The 23185-nt window shown below is 50.5% G+C and overlaps 1 protein-coding gene and 1 long non-coding RNA gene across 9 annotated transcripts; one reads left to right on the forward strand and one right to left on the reverse strand.

Moving 5' to 3' along the window:
* Positions 1-802: 802 nt before the first annotated feature.
* LOC135966857 (uncharacterized) lies at positions 803-2470 on the forward strand. Its single transcript, XR_010580529.2, has 2 exons — positions 803-972; positions 1839-2470. It is a non-coding gene; the product is annotated as an uncharacterized lncRNA (long non-coding RNA).
* Positions 2471-9078: 6608 nt separating this feature from the next.
* TMEM214 (transmembrane protein 214) lies at positions 9079-17845 on the reverse strand. 8 transcript variants are annotated; one of them, XR_012422558.1, is made up of 18 exons: positions 17631-17845; positions 16536-16735; positions 15513-15663; positions 15071-15205; positions 14746-14828; positions 14209-14314; positions 14017-14098; positions 13620-13721; positions 13093-13234; positions 12904-12981; positions 12553-12648; positions 12262-12310; positions 11979-12092; positions 11627-11744; positions 10961-11057; positions 10612-10780; positions 10314-10465; positions 9079-10064 (listed from the first exon to the last, which is right to left on the reverse strand). XR_012422558.1 is itself a non-coding variant. In XM_005576332.4 (18 exons), exons 1-18 carry the CDS (start codon positions 17773-17775, stop codon positions 9938-9940), a joined length of 2142 nt encoding a protein of 713 aa, XP_005576389.2. In that variant the 5' UTR covers positions 17776-17845; the 3' UTR covers positions 9079-9937. The 8 variants fall into 8 exon arrangements, 3 of the variants coding, with proteins under 3 accessions (XP_005576389.2, XP_005576390.2, XP_073868238.1); XR_012422561.1 differs by having other exon boundaries at positions 12557-12648; positions 12904-13006; XR_012422562.1 differs by having other exon boundaries at positions 12904-13006.
* Positions 17846-23185: the final 5340 nt, after the last annotated feature.

The following is a 23185-nucleotide window of genomic DNA, read 5'->3' on the forward strand; positions in this document are numbered from 1 at the left end:
CGCCCCGCGGTCGTTTCTCCAGGATCGCGAACGCCCAGCCCGCCGCCGCCTCCTGGAGCTCCGGGGCAGCGCTTGTGCCGCGGTGCCTGCACTCACGGAGCTTTGCGACCGCGACGCGCAAACCCTGCTCGAGAGCCGATGGGCCACTTTGGCTGCTCCTGCTCCACATTTCCCTCGGCTTCTCCGGGCGTGTTCTCCTGACGCGAAGGACATTCGCTCGGCCAATTAACTCAGGTTTTGTCAGGCTCTATTCATCCTGACCAGTGCAAGAGACGACGACCGCGGGGCGCTGCAGGCTTCGGCGCGGCGCGGGATCCGGCGGCGCCGACCCCCATGGGCCGCCCTGGGATCGCGGGCCTGGCTGCGTGGCCCGAAGGCTCGGGGAGGGGGCTAAGCGCCAGGAGAGGGCGGCGGGGCTGCAGCACAAGCTTTCCTGCCCTAGGAAGCGCTCGCAAGCCTGGAGGATTCCCCTGCGGTAGACCTGGGATGGTGGGGGGCGCGCGGCCCGGTGGGTCCCTGAAGCCTCCGAGACCCATGTGAGGTCGGGGTCGGGGCGGCCTTGCAGTGCCCGGCACAGGCCACTGGTCTCCCTTGTGGGTTTTTGCACAGGTCCGTTTACTCTCGGAAATCTTGGGTTCCCCAGGGCCGGGGAAGGGTCTTCTGCCCCGTCTGGGGCCTCTCCCCCGGCACTGTGGATGTCTAAGTGTCCTGCGTGGGGTCAAGGAGTGACCCCACGGGTTCCCCCATCTCTGTCACTAGCCAGCTCACACCTTCGCCTGTCTTTTCCGTGTTTTTTCCACAGTCTTTTGCTCACCGGGTTTTCAACAACAGATATAAACCTAAACCTCAACTCCTCTGTGAAGCCCTGCTTGGTCGTCCTGTGGGGTGGGTCTGCCGGGAGACCTGGCCTCAATTTCCAGCTCTGAGCCAACGTCCTGTGCTACCTTGAGCCAACATCGCCCGCGAATCCAGGTCTGGTGATGCTTTCTAGCCCCTTGCAGCTCCAACATTTGATGGGTTCTCTCGGGCTGAGCTTTATATCCGAAGTTTCTAGATATAAAGGTGTGTCAACATTTAGATAGAAGAATATAGAAGATCTGCATAACTTTCATTATTCATTATCAAAAAATGGCATTCATGGCCAGGCGCGGTGGCTCTCACCTGTAATCCCAGCACTTTGGAAGGCCCAGGCGGGCGGATCGCCTGAGTTCAAGAGTTGGAGACCAGCCTGGCCAACATGGTGAAACCTCATCTCTACTAAAATGCAAAAATAATTAGCCAAGCATGGTGGCGCGCGCCTGTAATCCCAGCTACTCAGGAGGCTGAGGTGGGAGAATCGCTTGAACGTGGGAGGCAGAGATTGCAGTGAGCCTAGATTATGCCACTGCACTCCAGCCAGGGAGACAGAGAGAGACTCTGTCTCAAAGAAAAGGCCGCACGCGGTGGCTCACGCCTGTAATCCCAGCATTTGGGAAGCTGAGGCGGGTGAATCCCCTGAGTTCAGAAGTTCCAGACCAGCCTGGCCAACATGGAAACCCCATTTCTACTAAAAATTAAAAAAAAATTGCCGGACGTGGTGGCGCATGCCTGTAATCTCAGTTACTTGGGAGGCTGAGGCAGGAGAATCGCTTGAACCCGGGAGGCGTAGGTTGCAGTGAGCCAAGATCGTGCCACTGCACTCCACCTCGGGAGACAGAGCAAGACTCCATCTCAAAAAACAAATAAACAACAACAAAAACAAAAAACCTCTCAACAGACAGAAGTCCAGGATCAGAAGGCTTCAGGGTGAATGCTAGCAAACATTTAAATAATTAACACCAGTCCTTTCTTTTTCTCAGATCACTAAATGAAGGTAACACCAAAATGAAGGTAACATCAATCCTTTCAAACCGTTCGAAAAAATAGAAAAGGGAACAGTTTCTAATTGATTATATGAGACCAGCATCATTCTGATGGCACAGCCAGACAAAAAGACCACAAGAAAACTACAGAACAACATCCCTTATGAATATTGATGCAAAAATCCTCAACAAAATACGAGCTAACTGAATCCAACGGCATATTAAAAGGAGAATACTATGACCAAGTTAGATTTATTGAAGGAATGTAAGGGTGTTCAACATAAGAAAAACAAATCAATGTAGGCTGGGCCTGGTGGCTCACGCCTGTAATCCCAGAACTTTGGGAGGCTGAGGTGGATGGATCACCTGAGGCCAGGAGTTCGAGACCAGCCTGGCCAACACAGTGAAGCCCCATCTCTACTAAAAATACAAAAATTAGCTGGGCGTGGTGGTGCACGCCTGTAATCCCAGCTACTCGGGAGGCTGAAGCAGAAGAATTGCTTGAACCCAGAAGGCAGGGGCTGCAGTGAGCCGGCCACTGCACTCCAGCCTGGGAGACAGAGCAAGACCCCATCTCAAAAAAAGAAACAAAGAAAAATAAATCAATGTAATATACCACATTAATAAAATGAAGGGAAAAAACACGTTATCTCAATTGATGCAGGAAAGGTACTTGACAGAATTCATCACCTTTTCATGAAAAGTAGAAACTCAGAAAACTAGACATAGAAAGGAACTTCCTCAGCATCCTCAGCATGATAAAGAACATTTAAGAAAAACCCACAGCTAACATAAAACTCAACAGTGAAGGTCAGGAACAACCACTAAGGTCAGGAAAAAGACAAAGATGCCTTTTACCACTGCTACTCAACATTGTACTGGAATTTCTGGCCAGAACAACTAAGCAAGAAAAAGAAATAAAAGGCATCCAAACTGGAAAAGAAGAAATAAAACTATCCCTACTTGCAGATTATATTATCTTATATATAGAAAATATCAAAGAATTTACCAAAAAAAAAACTATTAGAAAAAAAAAAACTGTTAGAGAAAATTCAGCAAAGTTGCAGAGAACAAGATCAACATGCAAAAAACCCAATTGTGCTTCTTTACACCAATAATGAACAGTCTGACAGAAAATTAAAAATGTAACTTCCGGGCGTGGTGGTACAGGCCTGTAATCCCAGCACTTTGGGTGGCAGAGGTGGGAAGATGGCTTGAGCTCAAGAGTTCAAGGCCACCCAGGGCAACATGGTGAAACCGCATTTCTACCAAAAAAATACAAAAATTAGCTGGGCATAGTGGCATATGCCTGTAGTTCCAGCTACTCAGGAGGTTGAGGTGGGAGGATCACCTGAGCGCAGGGAGGTTGAGACTGCAGTGAGCTGTGATCAAGCCATTGCACTGCAGCCTGGGTACCCGAGTGAGAACCTGTCTCCAAAATAATAATAATAAAATAAGGCCGGGTGCGGTGACTCACGTCTGTAATCCCAGCACTGTGGGAGGCCTAGGCGGGAGGATCACTTGAGGCCAGGAGTTTGAGACCAGCCTAGCCAACAGGGAGAAACCCTGGTCTCTACTAATAGGATGAAGTCTGCATCTGTAATCCCAGCTACTCGGGAGACTGAGGCAGTAGAATTGCTTGAACCTGGGAGGTGGAGGTTGCAGTGAGCTGAGATGGCGCCACTGCACTCCAGCCTGGGCAACTGAGTGAGACTCCGTCTCAAAACAATAAAAAATAAATTTAAAAAGAAGAAAAATATTTCCTACCTGGAACCTAAATCTTTCTCTTTGGTGGGAAGCATTGTAACTTAAAATATGTGTAGTAGGCTGGGCGCAGTGGCTCACACCTGTAATCCCAGCACTTTGGGAGGCCGAGGCGGGCAGATCACGAGGTCAGGAGATTGAGACCATCTTGGCTAACACAGTGAAAACCCGTCTCTACCAAAAATACAGAAAATTAGCCGGGCGTGACGGCACGTGTCTGGAGCCCTAGTTACTTGGGAGGCTGAGGCAGGAGAATCGCTTGAACCTGGGAGGTGGAAGTTGCAGTGAGCCAAGATCACGCCACTGCACTCCAGCCTAAGCGACAGAGATTCCGTCTCAAAAAAAAAAAAAAAAAAAAAAAAGTGTAGTAACTTCCATGGAGCTGTCTGGGACAGACTGGGTATCTCCTGGCCTTCCAAGTGAGGTGAGCTGTTAATAACAGCACCCACTCATATAACTGAAGAGTATATCTATGGATGAAGGCTAGGGTATTTGGAAATATATAAACTATGAAAAGTGTAAATATGTTTTATTGTAGATAATGTATAAGATAGCTATTTAAAACAATAGTAAAAGCCACAGAGTGGGAGAAAATATTTCCAAGAGGCATATCTAATAAAGGACTGTTATCCAAAATATACAAAGAACTCTTAAAACTCCACAATAAGGGCAAGCACGGTGGTTCACACCTATAATCCCAGCGCTTTGGGAGGCAGAGGCAGGAAAACTGCTTGAGGCTGAGAGTCTGAAACCAGCCTGAGTAACACAGCAATGTCTACAAAAAAAATTTTTTTTTAAATTAGCCTGGCATGGTGGTATGTGCCTATAGTCCTAGTCCTAGCTACTCGGGAAGCTGAGGTGGGAGGATTGAGGTTGCAGTGAGCTGTAATTGCACCATTGCACTCCAGCCTGGGTGGCAGAGCAAGACCCTGTTTCTTAAAACCAAAACAAACAAAGCAAAGCAAAACAAAACCCTCAACAATAAGAAAATGAACAACCCAATTAGAAAATGGAGAAGAGATCTGGACACCTCACCAAAGAAGATACACAAATGGCAAATAAGCATATGAAAAGATGCTCAACTTCATTACGGAATTGCAAATTAAATATTTTCATCCACCTATGAGAATGGTGAAAATCCAAAATACTGACAAAACCCAATAAGGATGTATAGCAATAGGAACTCTAATTCACTGCTGATGAGAATGCAAAATGATACAGCCACTTTGGAAGACAGCTTGATGTTTTTCATGAAACTAAACATACTCTTATCATATGATCAATTGTGCTCCTTGGTATTTAGCTAAATGTGTTTGAAAACTTATGCCCACACAAAAACCTAAACACAGAGGTTTATAGCAGCTTTACTCATAATTGCAAAACTTGGAAGCAACCAAGATGTCCTTCAGTAGGTGAATGGATACATTTTGGTACATCCAGACAAGGGGATATTATACAGTGCTAAAAAGAAATGAGTTATCTAGCCATGAAAAGACATGGAAGAATCTTAAAGACAAATTACTAAATGGCTGGGCGCGATGGCTCATGCCTGTAATCCCAGGACTTTGGGAGGCTGAGATCACTTGAGTACAGGAGTTTGAGACCAGCGTGACCAGCATGGTGAAACCCTGTTTCCACTAAAAATACAAAAATTAGCCAGGCATGGTGGCACCCACCTGTACTCTCAGCTACTTGGGAGGTTGAGGTGGGAGAATTGCTTTAAACCAGGAGGCAGAGGTTGCAGTGAGCCACGATCGCACCACTGCACTCCAGCCTGGGTGACAGCGTGAGACCCTGTCTAAAAAAAAAAAAAAATTACCAAGTGAAAGAAGCCAATCTGAAAAGGCCACATAGTATGATTTTCACTATGTGGCATTCTGGAAAAGACAAAACTGGAGAGAATAAAAGATCAGTGGTTCCTTGGGCTCTGGGGGAAGGAGGGAGGGAGGAATAGGTAGAGCACAGGAGATTTTCACGGCAGTGAAACTCTTCTGTATAATGGTGGATACATGCTATTGGACAGTTACCAAAACCTACAGAGTGTACAACGCAGATAGCGAACCCTAATGTAAGCTATGGACTTACATTATGGACGATGTGTCAATGTAGGTTCATTGATTTCAACAAATGTACCACACTGGTGTGGGATGTTGATGGTGGGGGAGGTTGTGGGGGGCAGGGGCGGGTTGGGGAGGAAATACATGGAAACACTCAATTTTGATGTGAACCTAAAACTGCTTTAAAAACAGTCTATTCAGGCCGGTCATAGTGGCTCACGCCTGTAATCTCAGCACTTTGAGAGGGCGAGGCGGGTGGATCACCTGAGGTCAGGAGTTTGAGACCAGCCTGACCAACATGGTGAAACCGCCCCTCCACTAAAAATACAAAAAATTTAGCTGGGCATGGTGGCGGGCACCTGTAGTTCCAGCTACTTGGGAGGCTGAGGCTGGAGAATCACTTGAACCTGGGAAGTGGAGGTTGCAGTGAGCCAAGATTGTGCCATTGCACTCCAGCCTGGGGAACAAGAGCAAAACTCTGTCTCAAACAAAAAGTCTACTCAAAAATTAGTAAGTGATGCGCTAACACAGAAAAAAGTTACATCAAGGCACATCCAACAACACATTCAAAGCCAACATTTGTATTAATAGGCAGAATAGACAATATTTACTAAATATTCACTCATACCCTGAACAGTGGACACTCCCTCCAAATTCCTTCTTATACCTCAAGTAGACTGTCAAAACTGTCCAGTATAAAAGGGGCACATAGGGAAAAGCAAGGCACATATAGGGAAAAACAAGGCCCTTTCTCCCCTCAACAACTTAGATCACTCTAAGTGTCCACTTAAATTCAAACTCCTTTAGGTGAGGTAAGACAGCAAAATGCTCAGAGGTCATTGAACTACTGAAATGTCTGTGTAGGGCTGGGCATGTGGCTCATGCCTGTAATATCCCAACACTTTGGGAACCCGAGGTGGAGGATCACTAGAGACCTGGAGTTTACTGATTATATGAATCAATGAACCTATAATCAGTGGGACCAGCCTAGGCAACATAGTGAGAAGCCATCTTTACAAAAAATGTAAAAAAAATGTAGCCGGGCATGGTGGCATGCACCTGTAGTCCCAAATACTCAGGAGGCTGTGGTGTGAGGATCATTGAGCCCAGGAGTTTGAGGCTGTGGTGAGCTACGATCACGAACCACTTCACTCCAGCCTGGGCAACAGGGAAAGACCCTGTCTCTTTAAAACAAAACAAATGCCTGTGTAATTGACACTGGGTCATTCTGAAATAGGGTAGGGCAGGTGTGCCTGGCTCTGTGGGAAACAATCCACCCTATCTATGGTGGTGGCATTTTGTGAATGGACTGGCAACATAGCAGGCATGAGCTCAGCAACACTATCTGCCTAGTAATATTATCCATTGTAGTAAGTCAGGCTACCCATCAAGCTGCCCTGCTCTAAAACTGAAGTGTGGATTGGATACAAATAACCAGAGGAATCCAGAAATCTGCTGGAGGCTTAGGAAAACAAAAGGAAGTTTCATAGTGAGTTATGCATATTATTTTCAAGTCCACGAAAGAACTGCTAATAGGCCGGGTGTGGTGGCTCACGCCTGTAATCCCAGCACTTTGGGAGGCCGAAGCAGGCGGATCACGAGGTCAGGAGATCGAGATCATCCTGGGTAACATGGTGAAACCCCGTCTCTACTAAAAATACAAAAAATTAGCCGGGCGTGGCGGCGTGCGCCTGTAGTCCCAGCTACTCGGGAGGCTGAGGCAGGAGAATGGCGTGAACCTGGGAGGCGGAGCTTGCAGTGAGCTGAGATTATGCCACTGCACTCCAGTCTGGGAGACAGAGCGAGACTCCGTCTCAAAAAAAAAAAAAAACAAAAAAAACAAAAAACTGCTAATAAAGTTAATAAGAGATAACCATACTCAAAACTGCCCTTCAGCTTTATGGTGTGTTATCGGTTGACCTTCAGCTGTGTGAAGTTACTGTCCAGATGTGACTGAGGTGTCAGCTCCTTTCGGTTCTTCCAGTAACAACAATAGTTACAGTGTGACTGCCCCACCCATCAGCATCACTGTCATACACTCTGCTAGCCCACGCTGGTTCAATTTACTGGCTCTGCTTGGACTCTTGTTTGTTGACAGCTCTGCAAAAATGAAACGTCTCGACATCTGGTTTTGCTTTAACGCAGAGCAGGTGCAGTGTTGGACTAGTTCTCCACAAAGGAAAAATTTCAGACAATTTCAACACTGGGTCAAAAAACTTTATCTATCGAATAAAGTCAATTAAGCTTAAGCTGTCAGTGTGGAGATGGCAATTAATCTAAGTTGATGAAAAATGTTGCTCCCCAGGATTTTAGTGTCAGAAGTTAAATGAACCCAGCAAGGTAAATATAGTCACACATTAGAAGCCAACACAGCACTGTGGCATCCTTGGTTCGCTGGATGCAGCCTTGGACTTCTAGAAGTTATCACCGAACTTGTCCTCCCTGTGCCATTGCCAACCCATTCTCACAACTGCCACCTTTCTCCAACTTGCCTTGAACACAGGCCAGTTCTCCTGCCCAGCAGTCCCAAAACCTTGGCCCTTTGCCAGGTAGTTTATCTTCTCCGGGAAGATGGTCATGGTTAATTGCCACTAGGAGAGAAAGGGGTCTGCTTGTGGGCTAATTCCAGAGGAAAGGCAGCAAACACATGAGATGCTGTTATATTCATGACCTCACTTTGGGTCAATATTTTCTTACATCTGCTACTTTATATTCGAACCACTGAAAAAGCAGAGTGTCTCAGGGCTCCACGTGAGAAGGGAAGTGGTAACTGGCCATCATACCTGCTGAGCATCATGGGAGTTTATGAGGGAAGCTGAATCTGCTTTGAGAGCTGCTAGAGCATATCTCTAGTACTGCTGACTTGAAACATTCAAGGAAACCAAACTGAGAACTAAGAAACCAGCAGTTAGATCTAACTTCTCTCTAGTATTGCTGACTTGAAACATTCAAGAAAACACATCTGAGAACTAAGAAATCAGCAGAGTTATCTAACTCCTTATAGTCTCGAGTCAAAAAAAAAGGGGGGCTTTGGCGATAACCCTTGGACTCATGTGTCCTTGGAGTTCTAAATCTTTCACTCACTGCTCTATAAAATGAAGGTCCTGGCAAGGAAAGGACATCTCCTGGTCACTGGCCAAGAATTCCCCTAAGAGACGGCCCCCTGTTTTTCCAAGCACAAAACTATCAAGGCAAATTTGGGATATGAATCAGTGACAAGTCAGACAGTATAATTAGCGTAGCAAGAGAAGTGTCTATAACACCCACCAGGTCAAACTTTAGAACCATGGATGTGGCCTTCCCCACCAGGAGCTTAATTACAGCCATGGCTACAGTCTTCAGGAGGGCAAGGGCCCAAGATTTTGTTATTCTGAACCATAATTAGGGGAATTTCTGTATGAGGATGCAGACAGGAATGCTAGAAATCAATCTGTGTCCTTTATTCCACCTGGTAGGCATACCCAATAACCATATGCTGAGTCCTGTCTCAGGTTGATGGAGGGTTCCCTGGGCCCAAGGCACACAACTACCTGGGCTCTGCTCTCCAGACAGATGATAGGAAGGATGGACAGTGGAGAGAAGCTAAGCCTTGTGACAGAGTCCCCCAGCATGATGGGGAATGGAAAGTTGGAAGAAGTAGGACTATGAAGGAGGAGACAGGAAGGGGCTTAGAGGCATTTGGGGCAGGTTGGGCATTTTGAAGTGAGAGGCATTTCCATCCAGCCCCCCATGTCCACTGACAGCCACACCCAGGCTTCAGGTGGAGATGAGGCTGCTGTTTCCCAGCGTGGTGCTATATTCTTCTGGAAGCCCCTTTCCTTCTGCTGTGGCTAGAGCTGTGACCAAGAATGGGAACAGGAGGCTGCTCAAGTCTGGAGAAGCAGGAATCATTTGTCAGAAGAACACAGAAGCCACCTGCTGGGAGTTCTGTCTTTTTGGAGATAAGCTGTTTGGGGTTTAGAAATGAGATGGAAGGAAGTGGAAGGCAGAGGGCAAGGGCGGAGTTGTGAGAGGCTACCATCACAAGGATGGAGGCTGGGGGCCATGTGCAGTAGGTCCAGAAAAGTGTTCAGTGGAATTGTGGGTAGGAGGCTGAGATGCCGCTGGGCCCTGTCCCCACCAAAGATGGAAGAACTGAGGTGGAGGCAACTGGCCACTTGCCTAGGAGAGAACTCAGGCACCAAGTTAAAAAAGACTCCCATGAAGAACTGCCACCTTCTACCCGCTGCAGTCTTGGTTTGCCCACGCAGAAATCAGTGGCCAGGGGGGCAGGGCCTACTGCTGGGATATCAGGGCAAGTGCCCAGTCCAAGAAAGCCACTGTGATGTCCTGTAGGCAGAGCCAGGTCCAGTGGACAGCCTCACTGAGCTGTGTCTTCATGCAGTCCCAGGTCACCTCACCTCTGGAAAAAAAGTGGAACATTTTTGAGTATGCACGTGTGTAGCTGTGTCAACTCTCGGGGCTGAAAACTTAGACCCACAACCCTCATCCCAGGGTGGTCAGGGATGGGCAGTCAATTAAGCGTAAGCTGTCAATTAAGGATGTAGCGAGGGGCAGGACAGTGTGGGAGACTGGTCAGAGATGGCTTGTCCCTGGGGCCCGGGAATGGGGCTGCTGGGGATCCTGCTGGAGCCCTGGGCAAAGGTCTCACCTGCATGCCTCATGGCAGTGCTTGTGGGCGCTGGCCAGGGCCTCAAGCAAGAGGTGCCACAATGGCAGCAGTACATTCTGGTAGAAAAGCAGGGGCAGCTCTCTCAGATAGCGGAGCAGCTGATTCAGGGAATCAGGGAGCTGGATCTGTAGCTGGACCATGGAGAATGGATGGGGTCAGAGTATCCAGGGAACTGCATCCTGGACCTAAGGACTCAGGCCACACAATGCTGCTCCTTTCCCAGAATTCTGCTCCTGGGAAAACCAGCCCGTCATGTGACTCCCTGTCTCTGACTTACCCTCTGAGAGAGGCTGGTGAGGCTGTCACCAAACCAGGCAAGGTGAGAGGCACAGTGGGCAGAAAAGAAGCTGACTGTGGCATTGGTGTGAGCCCAGGCCAGCTGCAAGCTGGGCCGCACCATGGTGAGCAGGTGAGAGCCCCAGACAGGCAGTGTCTCCTCCAGCCAGCTGTGGAAGATGAAGTGGGGGAAGAGGGCTCTGAGTCTCCTCAGGCACCGCTTAGCTCCCAAGAAACAGCTGGGGAAATGGAGGCCGCGGGAAAGGAGAATCACAAGTGCTTCCCACTGTCACCTCCCTGACACCCAGGCCTTCTCTGCCTCTCCTCTCCCCTCCCTGGGAGAAGCTCACCTGTAGCCTTGCAGACTGTAGGAGTAGAGCTTGGCACACGCTTGTTGGCTAGCAGGTAAGAAACCAGATGTTCGAAGCAACCGGCCAGTAAGGGAGGCTGAGTAAAGGGGGCCTCTGGTGAGCCGGGAGATGAGAGGGGCAGGGACTGGGGAGACAGACACTACAGGGCCTAGAGCAGGCACAGCGAGGTGCTGGGCAGAGCTTTGTGTGCTCACAGGGCCACAGAGCCAGCTCCAGCCTGCTGTGGAGGAAGGCATGCGGAGTTGTCCTTCTCCTGCTGGGCCAGGTGTGCAGGAATGCAGCTGCCGGGTAGAGTCTGGGCTCAGGGTTCAGGAAGCCTCAGGTTGAGGGTCTGCCCTTCTACTTACTAGCTGTGACCTAAAGCTAATTGCTACATCTTTCTGAGACCATTTCCTCAGGAGTTAAAAGGAGGTAACACCTACTCAAATGATACCATGAATATGCAAGCACTTCTATACTGCAAAGTCCTAGTCTAATCTGAAATGGTAGTGTCATATCTCAGGACAGAAAAGTCTGTCTGTAAAGTGTTTACTCTGAGGATTGAGAACTCGTGAGGACAAAATGTGTGCTGTGGGGGCGGGGGGTGCTACACGTAGCTCTGTGCCCCTCCTATGCCATCCTCCTTACTTGCCCATTGCTGCTTACCCTGGAAGGAGCTGTGTGACCGGAGGTCATGGCACAGGAAGCCTACAGCGAAGACCAGCAACAACAGGAGGAGCCGCGTCCAGGGCAGCCGAGGACCCTGAGCCTGCTGCAACAGGCCCTGGTGGGAGGGGAGCAGGAGACAGTTGTAGAAGCGAGAGGGGCTGGTCTTTGCCTCTGAGGGCAGACCTCAAGCCAGGCCTTCCCGGAAGAGCGTCAAGCCTTCACATTACCCTGGAGGCAGCGGGGGGCTCCACAGACAGGTGGGGCAGGAATGTGATACAGGCCCACCCCGGGTGTGCTGAGACAGAGATGTAAGATAGCGTGTGGGCTGGAGAGGGCCGGGTGCCAGCACCTTGCAGGCCATGTCACAGGTGACGACATCCTGGTTGTTACCGCTGCCCTTCCTCAGCAGCTCCTGGTTGGTAAGCTTGAGGGACTGAATGGTTTCTTGCAAAGACTTCTGTACCTATGGACAAGAAAGGTCTGGCCTGTGAGGGAATTCAGAGCTTCCATCCTGCTTCATTTTCCATGCCAACAGGGTCCCTTCTCAGGGAAGGGACAGTGGCTGAGGAGCCCCTACTCAGAACCCAGAATCCAGACAGGGCTCAACCTGCCACGTCCTCCCAGCTCCTCACCTTCTTGGGAATCTGCTCCCAGGAGCTGAGCAAGTGCTCCAGCAGCAGGCTGTGGGGAAAGCACAACCCCTCCATCAGGTGGCTCATGTGGCCTTGCCCATCCTCCCATCCTCCATTAGCCCTGGCTCCTTCAGGCTGAAAGACCCTCCACCTACCACCCACAGAGCAGCAGCTTCCTAGAGGTTGCTCCAGCAATGTTCCCACTCAGCCTGAGAGGTGTCAGGCCATGAGACAGTGACCCAGGCTCCCCTTCTGCTTCTAGCACAGGGACAGGCTGGCCCCCCACCCCACCTGCCTGGACTGTGACAGGTGCTTAGGGTACAGCTGCCTCCAGACGCTGGCGCTGAGGGGGTCCACTGTCAGGCACTCGGTCAGGCTGCTCAGGAGCTGCACAGCGGGACAGAGGGAGAGGCTGCTGGGGGCATGGGGCAGGCGGAGGGGGAGAGTGCTAAGAGGTGATCCCCTTCCCGTTAAGTGAGGCCACCCAGGCCGCACATTCACCCTAAGGAGTGGAGAAACAGTGTCAAGACTCCCGAAAGCTCTCTGAGAGGCTGTAAAGCGGGAGATTGGGGCTCCTGAGCTAGAGCTCTGAGCTCAAAGATCACTCATCTGCAAGTGACGGGCATCAGAAACCACCCAGACCTGAACGTGCTGTCCCTTGGGATCCATCTTCTGAGGGTGAAGCTCGAGTGAGCGGGGCAGGCAGCTGTCAACAGGGAGCTAAGGAAAAGCCTCAGAATGGGCTCTGTGAAGGCAAGGCCTTTGTCAGCAGGTAGGGACTGCTGCAGTTGACCCCTGGGGAAGGAGAAGCTGCCTCCCACCACGTCTCACCTCTTTCTTCATCTCAGGGGGACAGCTAGGGGTGGCTCTGGACAGGAAAGAAGGGAAGTAGGTATGCAGGGTGGAATCTGGCTTTGCTCCAAATGCCAGCACCTTCAGTCGGGGGTAGAGCTGACATAGCTGCTCCTGCAGGCTGGGTGGGGTGGGGAGGAAAGCCAGGCATAAGCTATAAATGGAGCTGTATGATGTGAACCTTTTGCTTGCTTCAGAGCCCATGCCTGCCTGGGGGGAATAGCCACTGAGGACCTTGCAATGGCTCTGAATCTTTTTACTCAGAGACTCCTTGGAAATCTGTTGAAAGCCATGGACCCTATCCCTAAGAAAATGCCCATATGCCAATCACACTCAAGGGTCCATATAATTTCAAGGGATCACTGTTCCCTTGAAACCTACTCTTGAACTTCCAGGTTGCAAATCTCAGATCTAGGATGGCTGGGGAAGAAGGGATGGGAAAATGTAACGTGGTTCTGGTGCTGGGGGGGTCCCTTCACAGCAGGTGTGCTCCAGAGCAGTACTACCTGGGTGTCAGGGAGTTGTTCGGCATATAGGCAAAGTCCAGAAGTGGGAAGAAGTCCTTGGGGCCAATCATGCCGAAGCCCTTGGTAAGGTTGGGATGCATCCTGTGGGGATGAAGAAACAGGTTAGGTTCGCTGGACACCACCACCTATGCCAGCTGTTTTGGTCATGACCCCAGCTAAGCCAACATCTAGGAAAAAGGGTGTAAACTCTACCCCATCTGCCAGCCCTTAATAGCTCCCTCTTCTTCCTTCCTCACCATCACATTCTAAGATGGTGGGAGAAGCTGGTCCTGATTTTCCTCATATCCCTGGAGACCAAGATCACAGCCTCCCATTTTGCTAAAACAGCCATCTGGGACACCCTGAGCCTTCCCCTCGCTGCCCTTCCATTACTCACAGGAGCAGCCGATCCAGGTATGTGATGGCAAACGGAGACAGAGACTTGATGCCCAGCACAGGCAGCATGATCCCCAGCCACACTGTGGAGGTGAAGGTCAGGAGGGAAGCCTCAGGCTTGCACCTATTGGGGGCATCAAACAGGAGTTTTCCGGTTCCGAAACCCTCCCTCTTTCTTCCCTATTTCCGTTACCTTTCAGTCCCTCGGTGAGGTTGGCAAAACCCGCTTGACCCAGGGCCCACATGATGGTCAGACACTTGGCTGGTCGGCTCTGGTGGGACCTCAGTAGTTCCAGGAACTGAGGAGACCGGTAGGGAAGGCAGATTGGGATAGGACAAAACACCAGGAGCACCCCCAAAGACAGGCGGGAAGGGAGATGTCAACTGGAAGAGGGAGGACAGGCCGAGCAAGAGTGGAGCACTATGACCACGTGGTGCAGGGATTGTTTGTGGGCTTCACCTATACTCTGCCATTGGCTGGATGACTGAGCCTAGGAAAGTTACTGAACTCCTCTGTGGCTCAATCTTTTCATTTATAAAAATGGGAAATAATAGCAGTACCTGGCTGCTATGTTTCCAGAGCAGACACACAGTAAGTGCTAATAGTATTACCTATTATTACTAGGCTTATAGGTCTTCCACTATCCCAAACCTGAGTCCAACAATGTAGATTCTGCCCAGACTCCCCAGTCCTAGCTTCCTGGTGTCCCCACCACCACTGAGAGCTCACCTTCCCTAGGTTTGCGGTGGCAATCTTGGGCTTGTCTTGCAGGATGGCCTGGATACAGATGCGGTAACCATGTAGTGACTCCCCTGGAGAGATACACATTCTCACACCTACTCACATTACTTGGCATCCCAAACCTGAAATCTCCCATTTGTCAGTGGTGAGCCCAGGCCCCAGGTCCACTGACTCCTAACTTCCTCCACCCTTTCCAAAAACAGTGTCAAGGTTAGCACATTTCCCTACTGGAAACAGAACCACTGAGTGGTACTGAAAGCAGGAAAAAAAGGAGGAGGCTCCCAAGATGGTCATCCCTCCTGTGCCCCCTCACCTGGTGTCTTATCCAGCTCTTGCAGCATGGTGAACAGACAGTGGTCAAAAAAGAGCTCCAGAGACCCTGCTGCCTTCGCCAGCAGCCCTCGGATGATCCCACGCAGCTCCCGGCTCACCAGGCTGTAGGGATAATCTAAGGCCCATAGGCCTCATTGTGAGTGCTAGGACCAGACACCCATCAGCTCTGAGAACTGTGGTGCTCTCCCTGAGAATGGTGAGTGGAGGCAAAGGCCCCTGCACTGAGGTTGGGATCCTTCCTCTGAGGAGACCCAGAGGGAGGATCACAGAACGAGGCCCAGAAACATTCACAGTCACAGGTGTTTGAGACCAGCCCAAACACCCATGGAAATCAAGACAGTGGGGGGCACTGGGATCTGTTATACCACCCTTTTTGAATTTCTTTGAACTTGTCTGAGCTTGAGGAAGCTGGAAGGACTTACCATGAGTATGCTGGCTCAGCGTGGGTTCACTTAGAGGAGCTTGTAGCTTGTAGTTGAGATAGCTGGCCAGGTCCTTCAACCATATGGATGGGTTTCCAGAGAACACGCTCTGGCTCTTATCCAGTTCCTTCTGCAGGGCTGCCACATCCAGCTGCCAGGGACAATCCCCCAACCCCCCACCACGGCGAGTTGTGAGTGAGGGAGTAAAGAAGTGGGGTAGGGGTGGGAAAATGGTTGAACTAGGTGGCAGCAGGAAGAAGGGTTTCCGTTTTTAAGCATAAGAACATGGAATGCTGCAATTCTGCTGCACCCACATCTTTAAGTATGGAACAGGACAGCTGAAAATGCTGATCTCAAGGCCCTATCCTCTCAGGCTCTCCACATGTTTAAGAGGAAAACAGAGGGCCAGGCGCAGTGGCTCACACCTGTAATCCCAGCACTTTGGGAGGCCAAAGTGGGTGGATCACCTAAGGTCAGGAGTTTGAGACCAGCCTGGCCAACACAGTGAAACCCCGTCTCTACTAAAAATACAAAAATTAGCCAGGCGTGGTGGCACGCACCTGTAATCCCAGCTACTTGGGAGGCTGAGGCAGGAGACAGAGGTTGCAGTGAGCTGAGATCACGCCACTGCACTCCAGCCTGGGCGACAGAGGGAGATTCTATCTCAAAAAAAAAAAAAAAAAAAAAAAGGAAAACAGAGGACAAGATAGAAAATGAAAGATCAGTATTTCCACAGGACAGAGAATCATAACCAGTTTCTCCATCTCCTCCCTGGTGTTCCTGGGTCTTCAAGGCTTTCCTCTTACCAATCCATGTTTCCCTATAAATTTTCCATTTCCTTTCTATTCTAGCTGCAGGCATTCTGTTCCCCTGGGGTTTCCATCTTCTCCTGAACTCCTGCTCTCAACCCTTAAGTGTTCCTCCAATTTCATAGGATCTCAGCTGTCCATCCGCCTCCTCCTCTCATCTTCTCTACATCTCAAGCCCCCATTCTTTCTGCGTGTCATGTCTAGGCACACTCACAGCTTTCAGTGCTTCCTCCAGGCTGCGGAAGCGGCCCTGCTTCTGGTTTTGGTTGGGAAGAGTTGCCACCTTCTTTGGCTGCTTCTTGTTCCCTGGTTTCTTAGGCTCCACAGCAGGGGGTGGGACCTGCTCCTTATTCTGCCGCTTCATGATATTCTCAAAGCCCCGCTCATAAAGGGTGCTTGTGGTCTGGATTGGAGCTGAGGTGAAGATAGGTAGAGAAAGGCAGGCCACCCTTGAGTCCCCAAGGCCTCACCTATCAGTGGTCCCTTTCCCCACACTGCCACCTAATTAATCTCCAGGGAAGAGCCTGTCTCAAAGCCCCTTCCTCTTGGGCTGCTTAAAGAGCAGGGCAGGGTGTTCTCCTGGTAGTTTCTTTCGTTACAGCTCTTGAGTCTATGGGCTCTTTCATAAAGATGGGGCAGTTCTTTATTAGACAAATCAGAGTATGTAGGAACAAGCAGAGAGGCTGGATATAGAGGTTTGCCTTATTCGGTGAGTGGCTACTAGTCTGGAAAGGCAGGCTTTTTCCATCTTGGTCCTACCCTAACGCCTCTTGGTTCCGACATGACAACTCTATAATCAACAAGTGGCAATCTTTCTCCACTCCTCAGTGGAAGAACCAGGTGTCACTTATAATTCCTGGTGAGTGTTGAGTGTGTGGCACTCATTTCTCCCACTGCTTGGCCTCCTGTCCCTTCCTCCATGACTGGTTACTTAAAGAGGGGGCACTGTGTATAATGATCCAGAGTGCCTCTTCCCAGCTCAGACACCTGCCCAGGGAGGCCGGCTAGGTTCCTGGGCAGCTGGGAGAGTGTGTGCAGTGAACTGAGAGTCTGAGGACCGGAATCCTGGCCCCTCTGACACATGACCCTGGCCAGGGTGTCCAACTTCACTGGGCCTCAGTTTACTCATCTGGGAGGTAAGGACCGCAACCTCCCCTGGAGCTGTCCGCCTCCCGTAAGGCTCCAAAAAGACAAAGCAAGGGTGGCGCTCCGGGATGTGCCTGCGAGCTCGCGCCCAGGTTCTGGGAGCGGCTCGCTGCGACCCTGCCGGACAGGCCCTGGGTACGCGCCAGGCAGGGTGGGTACTCACGGGTCAGGTCGTATTTCCACACTCCATTTGCTTCCCCGAGCGCCCGGCGGTTCCCGCCGCCGCCTCGGCCGCCAGCGCCGGCCCCAGGCCGCCGGCCCTTCTTCACCACCTCCCAGCGCCCCACGCCCGCCGTCTTGGCCGCCATGGCTCGGAGCCCTCCCGCCTCGGCCACTTCCCCTGCTTTCCGGCCCGGCGCTGGCGCGCCGCACTCTGCCACGTCTCCTCGCAGGACCGCGCGCCCGGCGCCCAGCGCCCGCCGCAAGGCAGCCTGGGACTTGTAGTCCCTCTCCTGGGCCGGGCTCTTTCGGGCGAGGAGCGACTGGAAGAGGCTCCCGTGGCAGCCTGCGGTCCCCGTCCAGGCGAAGAGGCCGGAAGGAGAGGAGATTCCCTTCTGAGAACGTTCACTGAGCGCCGATGTGAACGCCACGGCATCGAGAGACTTGGTAGAACTGTTTCTGTTTTTGTTTCCTTTGTTGATCAATTGATTGATCGATTGATTGACAGGGTCTCGCTCTGTCGCCCAGGCTGGAATGCCCAGGCTGGAATGCAGTAGCGCGACCCCAGCTCACTGTAACCTCCGCCTCCCAGGTTTAAGCGACTCTCGTGCCTCAGCCTCCCGAGTAGCTGGGACTACAGGCTCCCGCCGCCACGCCCAGCTAATTTTTGTATTTTTGGTAGAGACGGGGTTTCGCCATGGTGGCTAGGCTGGTCTCGAACTCCTGACCTAAAGTGATCCACCCGCCTCGGCCTCCCAAAGTCCTGGGATTACAGGCGTGAGCTGTGGCGCCCAGCCACTGCTTTTCTTTCCTTTCTGGTACAGCTGGAAGGATGGGATGGAAGTAGTGCTCCTCATCTCTGGGGAGAGTTTGAAGATTGAATGCTTCCTTTCTTCTAGGAAAGTGCTGGCTTTACTGCTGCTAGTGATTAAACTTCGGGTTTAATGGGCTATACAAATCTATTGCCAAAGAACAAGGAAGAGGATGGAGGCTTGAGGAAAGGGCAGAGTGTTGGGGAGCTGGGGTAGGAAGTGGAGAATGGAGAATACTTCTTTTATTTTTATTTTTATTTTTTGAGACAGGATCTTGCTTTGTCACCCAGGCTGGAGTTCAGTGGCACGATCACAACTCACCGCAGCCTCGACTTCCAGGGCTCGGTTGATCCACCGCCACGGATCACCTGACCCACCACCACGCCCGGCTAATCTTTGGTATTTTTTGTAGAGACAGGGTTTTGCTGTGTTGCCCAGGCTGATCTCAAACTCCTGGGCTCAGTGATCCACCCTCCTCAGCCTCCCAAAGTGCTGGGATTACAGGAGTGAGCCACTGCTCCTGGCCTCCGAGTTCTTCTCATGGAGGCTGAGAAAAGTTTGGGGGTCTGGGACAGCTAGGGCCGGGTTTCCCCTTCCAGGCAATGGGAAAGAACAGGCTCTGCCTCCCACCACAAGAGTCAGTCCCAAGTTCCAGATGTGTCAGGGAAGCGATGGAGAGCCCCAGACTTGAGGCATTTGCAGACAGGTTCCTGCTCAGACATCCATGTGGAGGGTGTTAGTATCTTGGGAGCCTTCAGAACCTTGAAGCATGCCAGCAGAGGAGAATGAGGGAAGAGAAAATCGAAGTGACTTATCACAATTAAAGAAATGTGCTATTTCATATACAACTGTGTGTGAGGATGAGATTCCTATCTGCCATACTGAGGTATTATGGTAAGAACTATGAGAGTCCAAATTCCTACAGGATGAACAGCTGAGGGAGTGATGAATTCTTTAGGAAGGAGATTAGCTTCTGGAAGGAGACAGCAGCTGAGATGGGTTCTGAGAAATAGAATTTTCATTGGTTCGCTGGGCGCCGTGGCTCACACCTGTAATCCCAGCACTTCAGGAGGCCGAGGTGGGTATCACTTGAGGTCACCAGCCAGGCCGACATGGTGAAACCCCGTCTCTACTAAATACAAAAAATTAGCTGGGCATGCTGGCACATGCCTATAATCTCAGCGGCTTAAGAGGCTGAGACAGGATAATCGCTTGAACCTGGGAGGTAGAGGTTGCAGTGAGCCCAGACTGTGCCACTGCACTCCAACCTGGGCAACAAAAGCTAAACTCCATCTCAAACCCCAAACAACAAAACAACAACAAAAAAAAACAAAATTGAATTTTCACTGGCTGAGGATTAGGGTGGGTGGAGAGAAAATGCCAGTTGTGTGGATCTGTTGATGTAAAACAAAGGCCTAGAGGGTTGGTAAACTGGAAGCAGTTCAATGGGACAATGCTTGATGGGACTTTGGAGGTGATGAGGTTTGATACAGTTTGGATTTTTGTCTCTGCCCAAATCTCATGTTGAATTGTAATCCGCAGTGCTGGCAGTGGGGCCTGGTGGGAAGTGTTTGGATAATGGTGGTGGATCCCTCATGGTGGATCCCAGTTCTCATGAGATCTGGTCATTTAAAAGTGTGTGGCACCTCCCCAGCACCTCTCTCTCTCTCGCTCGCTTGCTCGCTCCCGCTTTTACCATGTGATGTGCCTGCTCCCCCTTTGCCTTCTGCCATGATTGTAAGCTGCCTGAGGCTTCCCTAGAAGCAGATGTCAGTGTTATGCTTCCTATACAGCCTGCAGAACTGAGCCAATTAAACTTCTTATAAATTACCCAGTCTAGATGTTTCTTTATAGCAATGCAACAATAGCCTCATATAAGGTTGGAAAAGGATCTGAGCCCATATGCCAAGGAACTTGCCTGCCAAATCTGGACTTTATCCTTCAGGCCCTGGGAGACCAGTGAGAGGGTGGCATAATCCACTCTTTTGGAAGGGTAAATGGGGCTATGTGAAATGTTGGTAGGGGAAGGCAGGGGGTGGGAGACGAGCATATCTTGCTGCCTCCTTCTACCTGTCCTCCAGCCCCTTTAGGCCTGACCATGGCTGACTTTCCATCAGGTAGCTCTGAGATGCAGTGCTTTTGGCAAGGACCATATTTGAGCTGATCATTAATCAGTTCATTTTGCAGGTCATTGGTTTAGGTGTACTCAGGAGACCAACGGCAATATCTTCTCTTTGTTCGACCCCTCCTGTGTCACATGTATGATCACAGAAGAGACCCTGTTTTTGGAAGAGAAACAGAACTGGCTTTCCATTGAGGCAAATGAGGGGGCTGCCCCATGGCAGAGGCACACAGAAGGGTGGGAGGGGGACTCTCTCTTTCATTGGAATAGTCTGGTAAGTTACCAGTTCTAACTTGGCATCTAGGACGTATAAATCATGCATTTACTTATCCAGCAACCTTTTCTAAGCACCTTCTCTGTGTCAGGCCCTGTGCTAGGTGGAGCTGGAAGATATACCTCACTTGCTTGTAAGGAACTTGAAGGCTGTGTGGGAGACAAATGTATAAACAAAAAATTACAGTTCACCATCTTAGTGTTCCAGAGGAAAGCAGCACTTAGTATGAGGTACCAGGAAGAGGTGGGGAGAAGGGAGTGGCTTTACATCCTTAAGCTCTGGGTGTTTGAAGAGCAGCCTTAGACACTAGCCATGGAGGTGGGCTTGGGTAGGCCCTACCATGGGGTTTGAAGACCAAAAAGATGTTGGGTCAAGGAGGACATGGGTGTCTAGTATGGGACTAAGCAGAAGGATGAGCTCACTGAAGCACTGTTTTACCCACTGTATTACGTTTCTATTGCTGCTAAAACAAATTGCCACAAACTTAGTGGCTTAAAACAGGTGTGTTATCTTCCAGTTCTGGAGGGCAGGAGTCTAACTCAGGTCTCCCTGGGCAAGAATTGAGGTGTCAGCAGGACTGGGTTCCTTTCTGGAGGCTTTTGGGGAGCATCCATTTCTTTGTCTTGCCCAGCTTCTAGAGGCCACCTGCATTCCTGAGTTCATGGCTCCCTTCTGTCTTCAAAGCCAACAACAGCAGGTGAGTCACTCTCATATTGTATCACTTTGACCTCTTTTTTTTTTGTTTTGTTTTGAGATAGGATCTTGCTCTGTTGCCCAGGCTGAAGTGCAGTGGCATGATTATGGCTCACTGCAGCCTCGACCTCCAGGGCTCAAGTGATCCATCTCAGCCTCCCAAGTAGCTGGTACTACAGGCATATAGTACCATGCTCGGCTAATTTTTCTATTTTTTGTAAAGATGCCGTCTCGCTGTTGTCCAGGCTGGTCTCCAACTCCTGCGCTCAAGTGATCCTCCTGCCTTGGCCTCTCAAAATGCTGGGATTACAGACAGAGCCACCACACCCTGCCCACTCTGACCCTTTCTGCCTCCTGCTTCCACCCTTACAAATGTTTGTGATGTCATTGGACCCACCTGGATAAACCAGGACACTCTCCCTGTTTTAAGGTCAGCAGATTAGCTTCCTGAATTCCATCTGCAACTTTCTTTCTTTCTTTTGAGACAGGGTTTCACTCTGTTGCCCAGGCTGGAGTACAGTGGAGCAATCATGGCTCACTGCAGCCTTAACAACAACTGGGCTCAAGTGATCCTCCTGCTTCAGCCTCCTGCGTAGCCGGGACTACAGGCACATGCCACAACAACCTTCAAATTTTATTTTTTGTAGAGATGGTGTTTCCCTATGTTGCTCAGGGAAGTCTTGAACTCCTGGGCTCAAGTGATAATCCCACTTTGGCCTCCAAAAGTGCTGGGATTACAGGCGTAAGCCACCATGCCTGGCCCACAGGCAGCCTTAATTCCCTTTTGCCATGTAACCCACATATTCACAACTTCTGGGGATTGTGATATGGACACAGTGCCTCCCACGCCCACTTTACCTTCAGGGTGAGGTCTCGGCCTGAAAAGCAATGCAGAACAATGGCCTATCCTTTCATGGTATCTACCTTTAATCATGGGGAAAAGCCTTTAAAAATTAGGCAAGGGAATTAAAATCATCACGATAAGTAAAAGCAGGCAAGGAACTTGCTGGAGGAGAAGAACAGAGATAGAATAAGGCAGAAGTGTCTATGTATGTGGGGGTGGGAGTCAAAAGGGGCAGTGGTGATTGAGAAATAAACAGACATGAATTGCTTATTTAAGGCTTGAACCTGATGTCATGATAGAAATGGTGGTGGTCTCGAAAGGGGCCATGGGGTGGGGCCACAGAAGAGACACGGCCCCAGCTGCATGTTGGCCATACTCAGGGTGGCGAGGAAACCAGCACTGTCCTGCAGCTGGAAGAACCTCAGTGGTCTTTGGGGATGAGCCCTGAACCTCAAGTGAAGAAGTGTGAGTTCTAGCCCAGGTTTCTGCCATGGCGAGTGAGTCACGCATGTGGGCCTCTCATCCCTCCTCAGTAAACCGGGGGCTGGTCTAGATGACCCCAAGGCTCTCACATTCATTTCCGCACTCCTGGTCTCTGCTGGGCTTCTGGGACATTGGTTAGTGTGGCCTTTTGTCAGGCACATGCCGGGACTGGGGCTGTGCAGATAATGTGGAAGGGCCCCTGGCTCCCTGTTCCCACTGGAGCCTGCTCTACAGAAGGAACCCCTTGGACATTGCCATCCTGGGCTTCAGCACTCAGAACTGCTTGTTCTTTGTAGCCATCCCAGCTCTCTCTGTCACGTGAGCCCCTGTC

The sequence above is a fragment of the Macaca fascicularis genome, chromosome 13, assembly GCF_037993035.2.
Source record: "Macaca fascicularis isolate 582-1 chromosome 13, T2T-MFA8v1.1".
NCBI lineage: Eukaryota > Metazoa > Chordata > Mammalia > Primates > Cercopithecidae > Macaca > Macaca fascicularis.

Bases quoted from the DNA above. Each gene is read 5' to 3' on its own strand.
- TMEM214 (XM_005576332.4), bottom strand. From the start codon at position 17,775: ATGGCGGCCAAGACGGCGGGCGTGGGGCGCTGGGAGGTGGTGAAGAAG. The intron at 13,722-14,016 runs GTGAGTAATGGA...TCATCCCCACAG, and splicing joins TACCTGGATCGGCTGCTCCT to GATGCATCCCAACCTTACCA. The intron at 12,093-12,261 runs GTGAGGAGCTGG...TCTTGTCCATAG, and splicing joins GGGAGCAGATTCCCAAGAAG to GTACAGAAGTCTTTGCAAGA.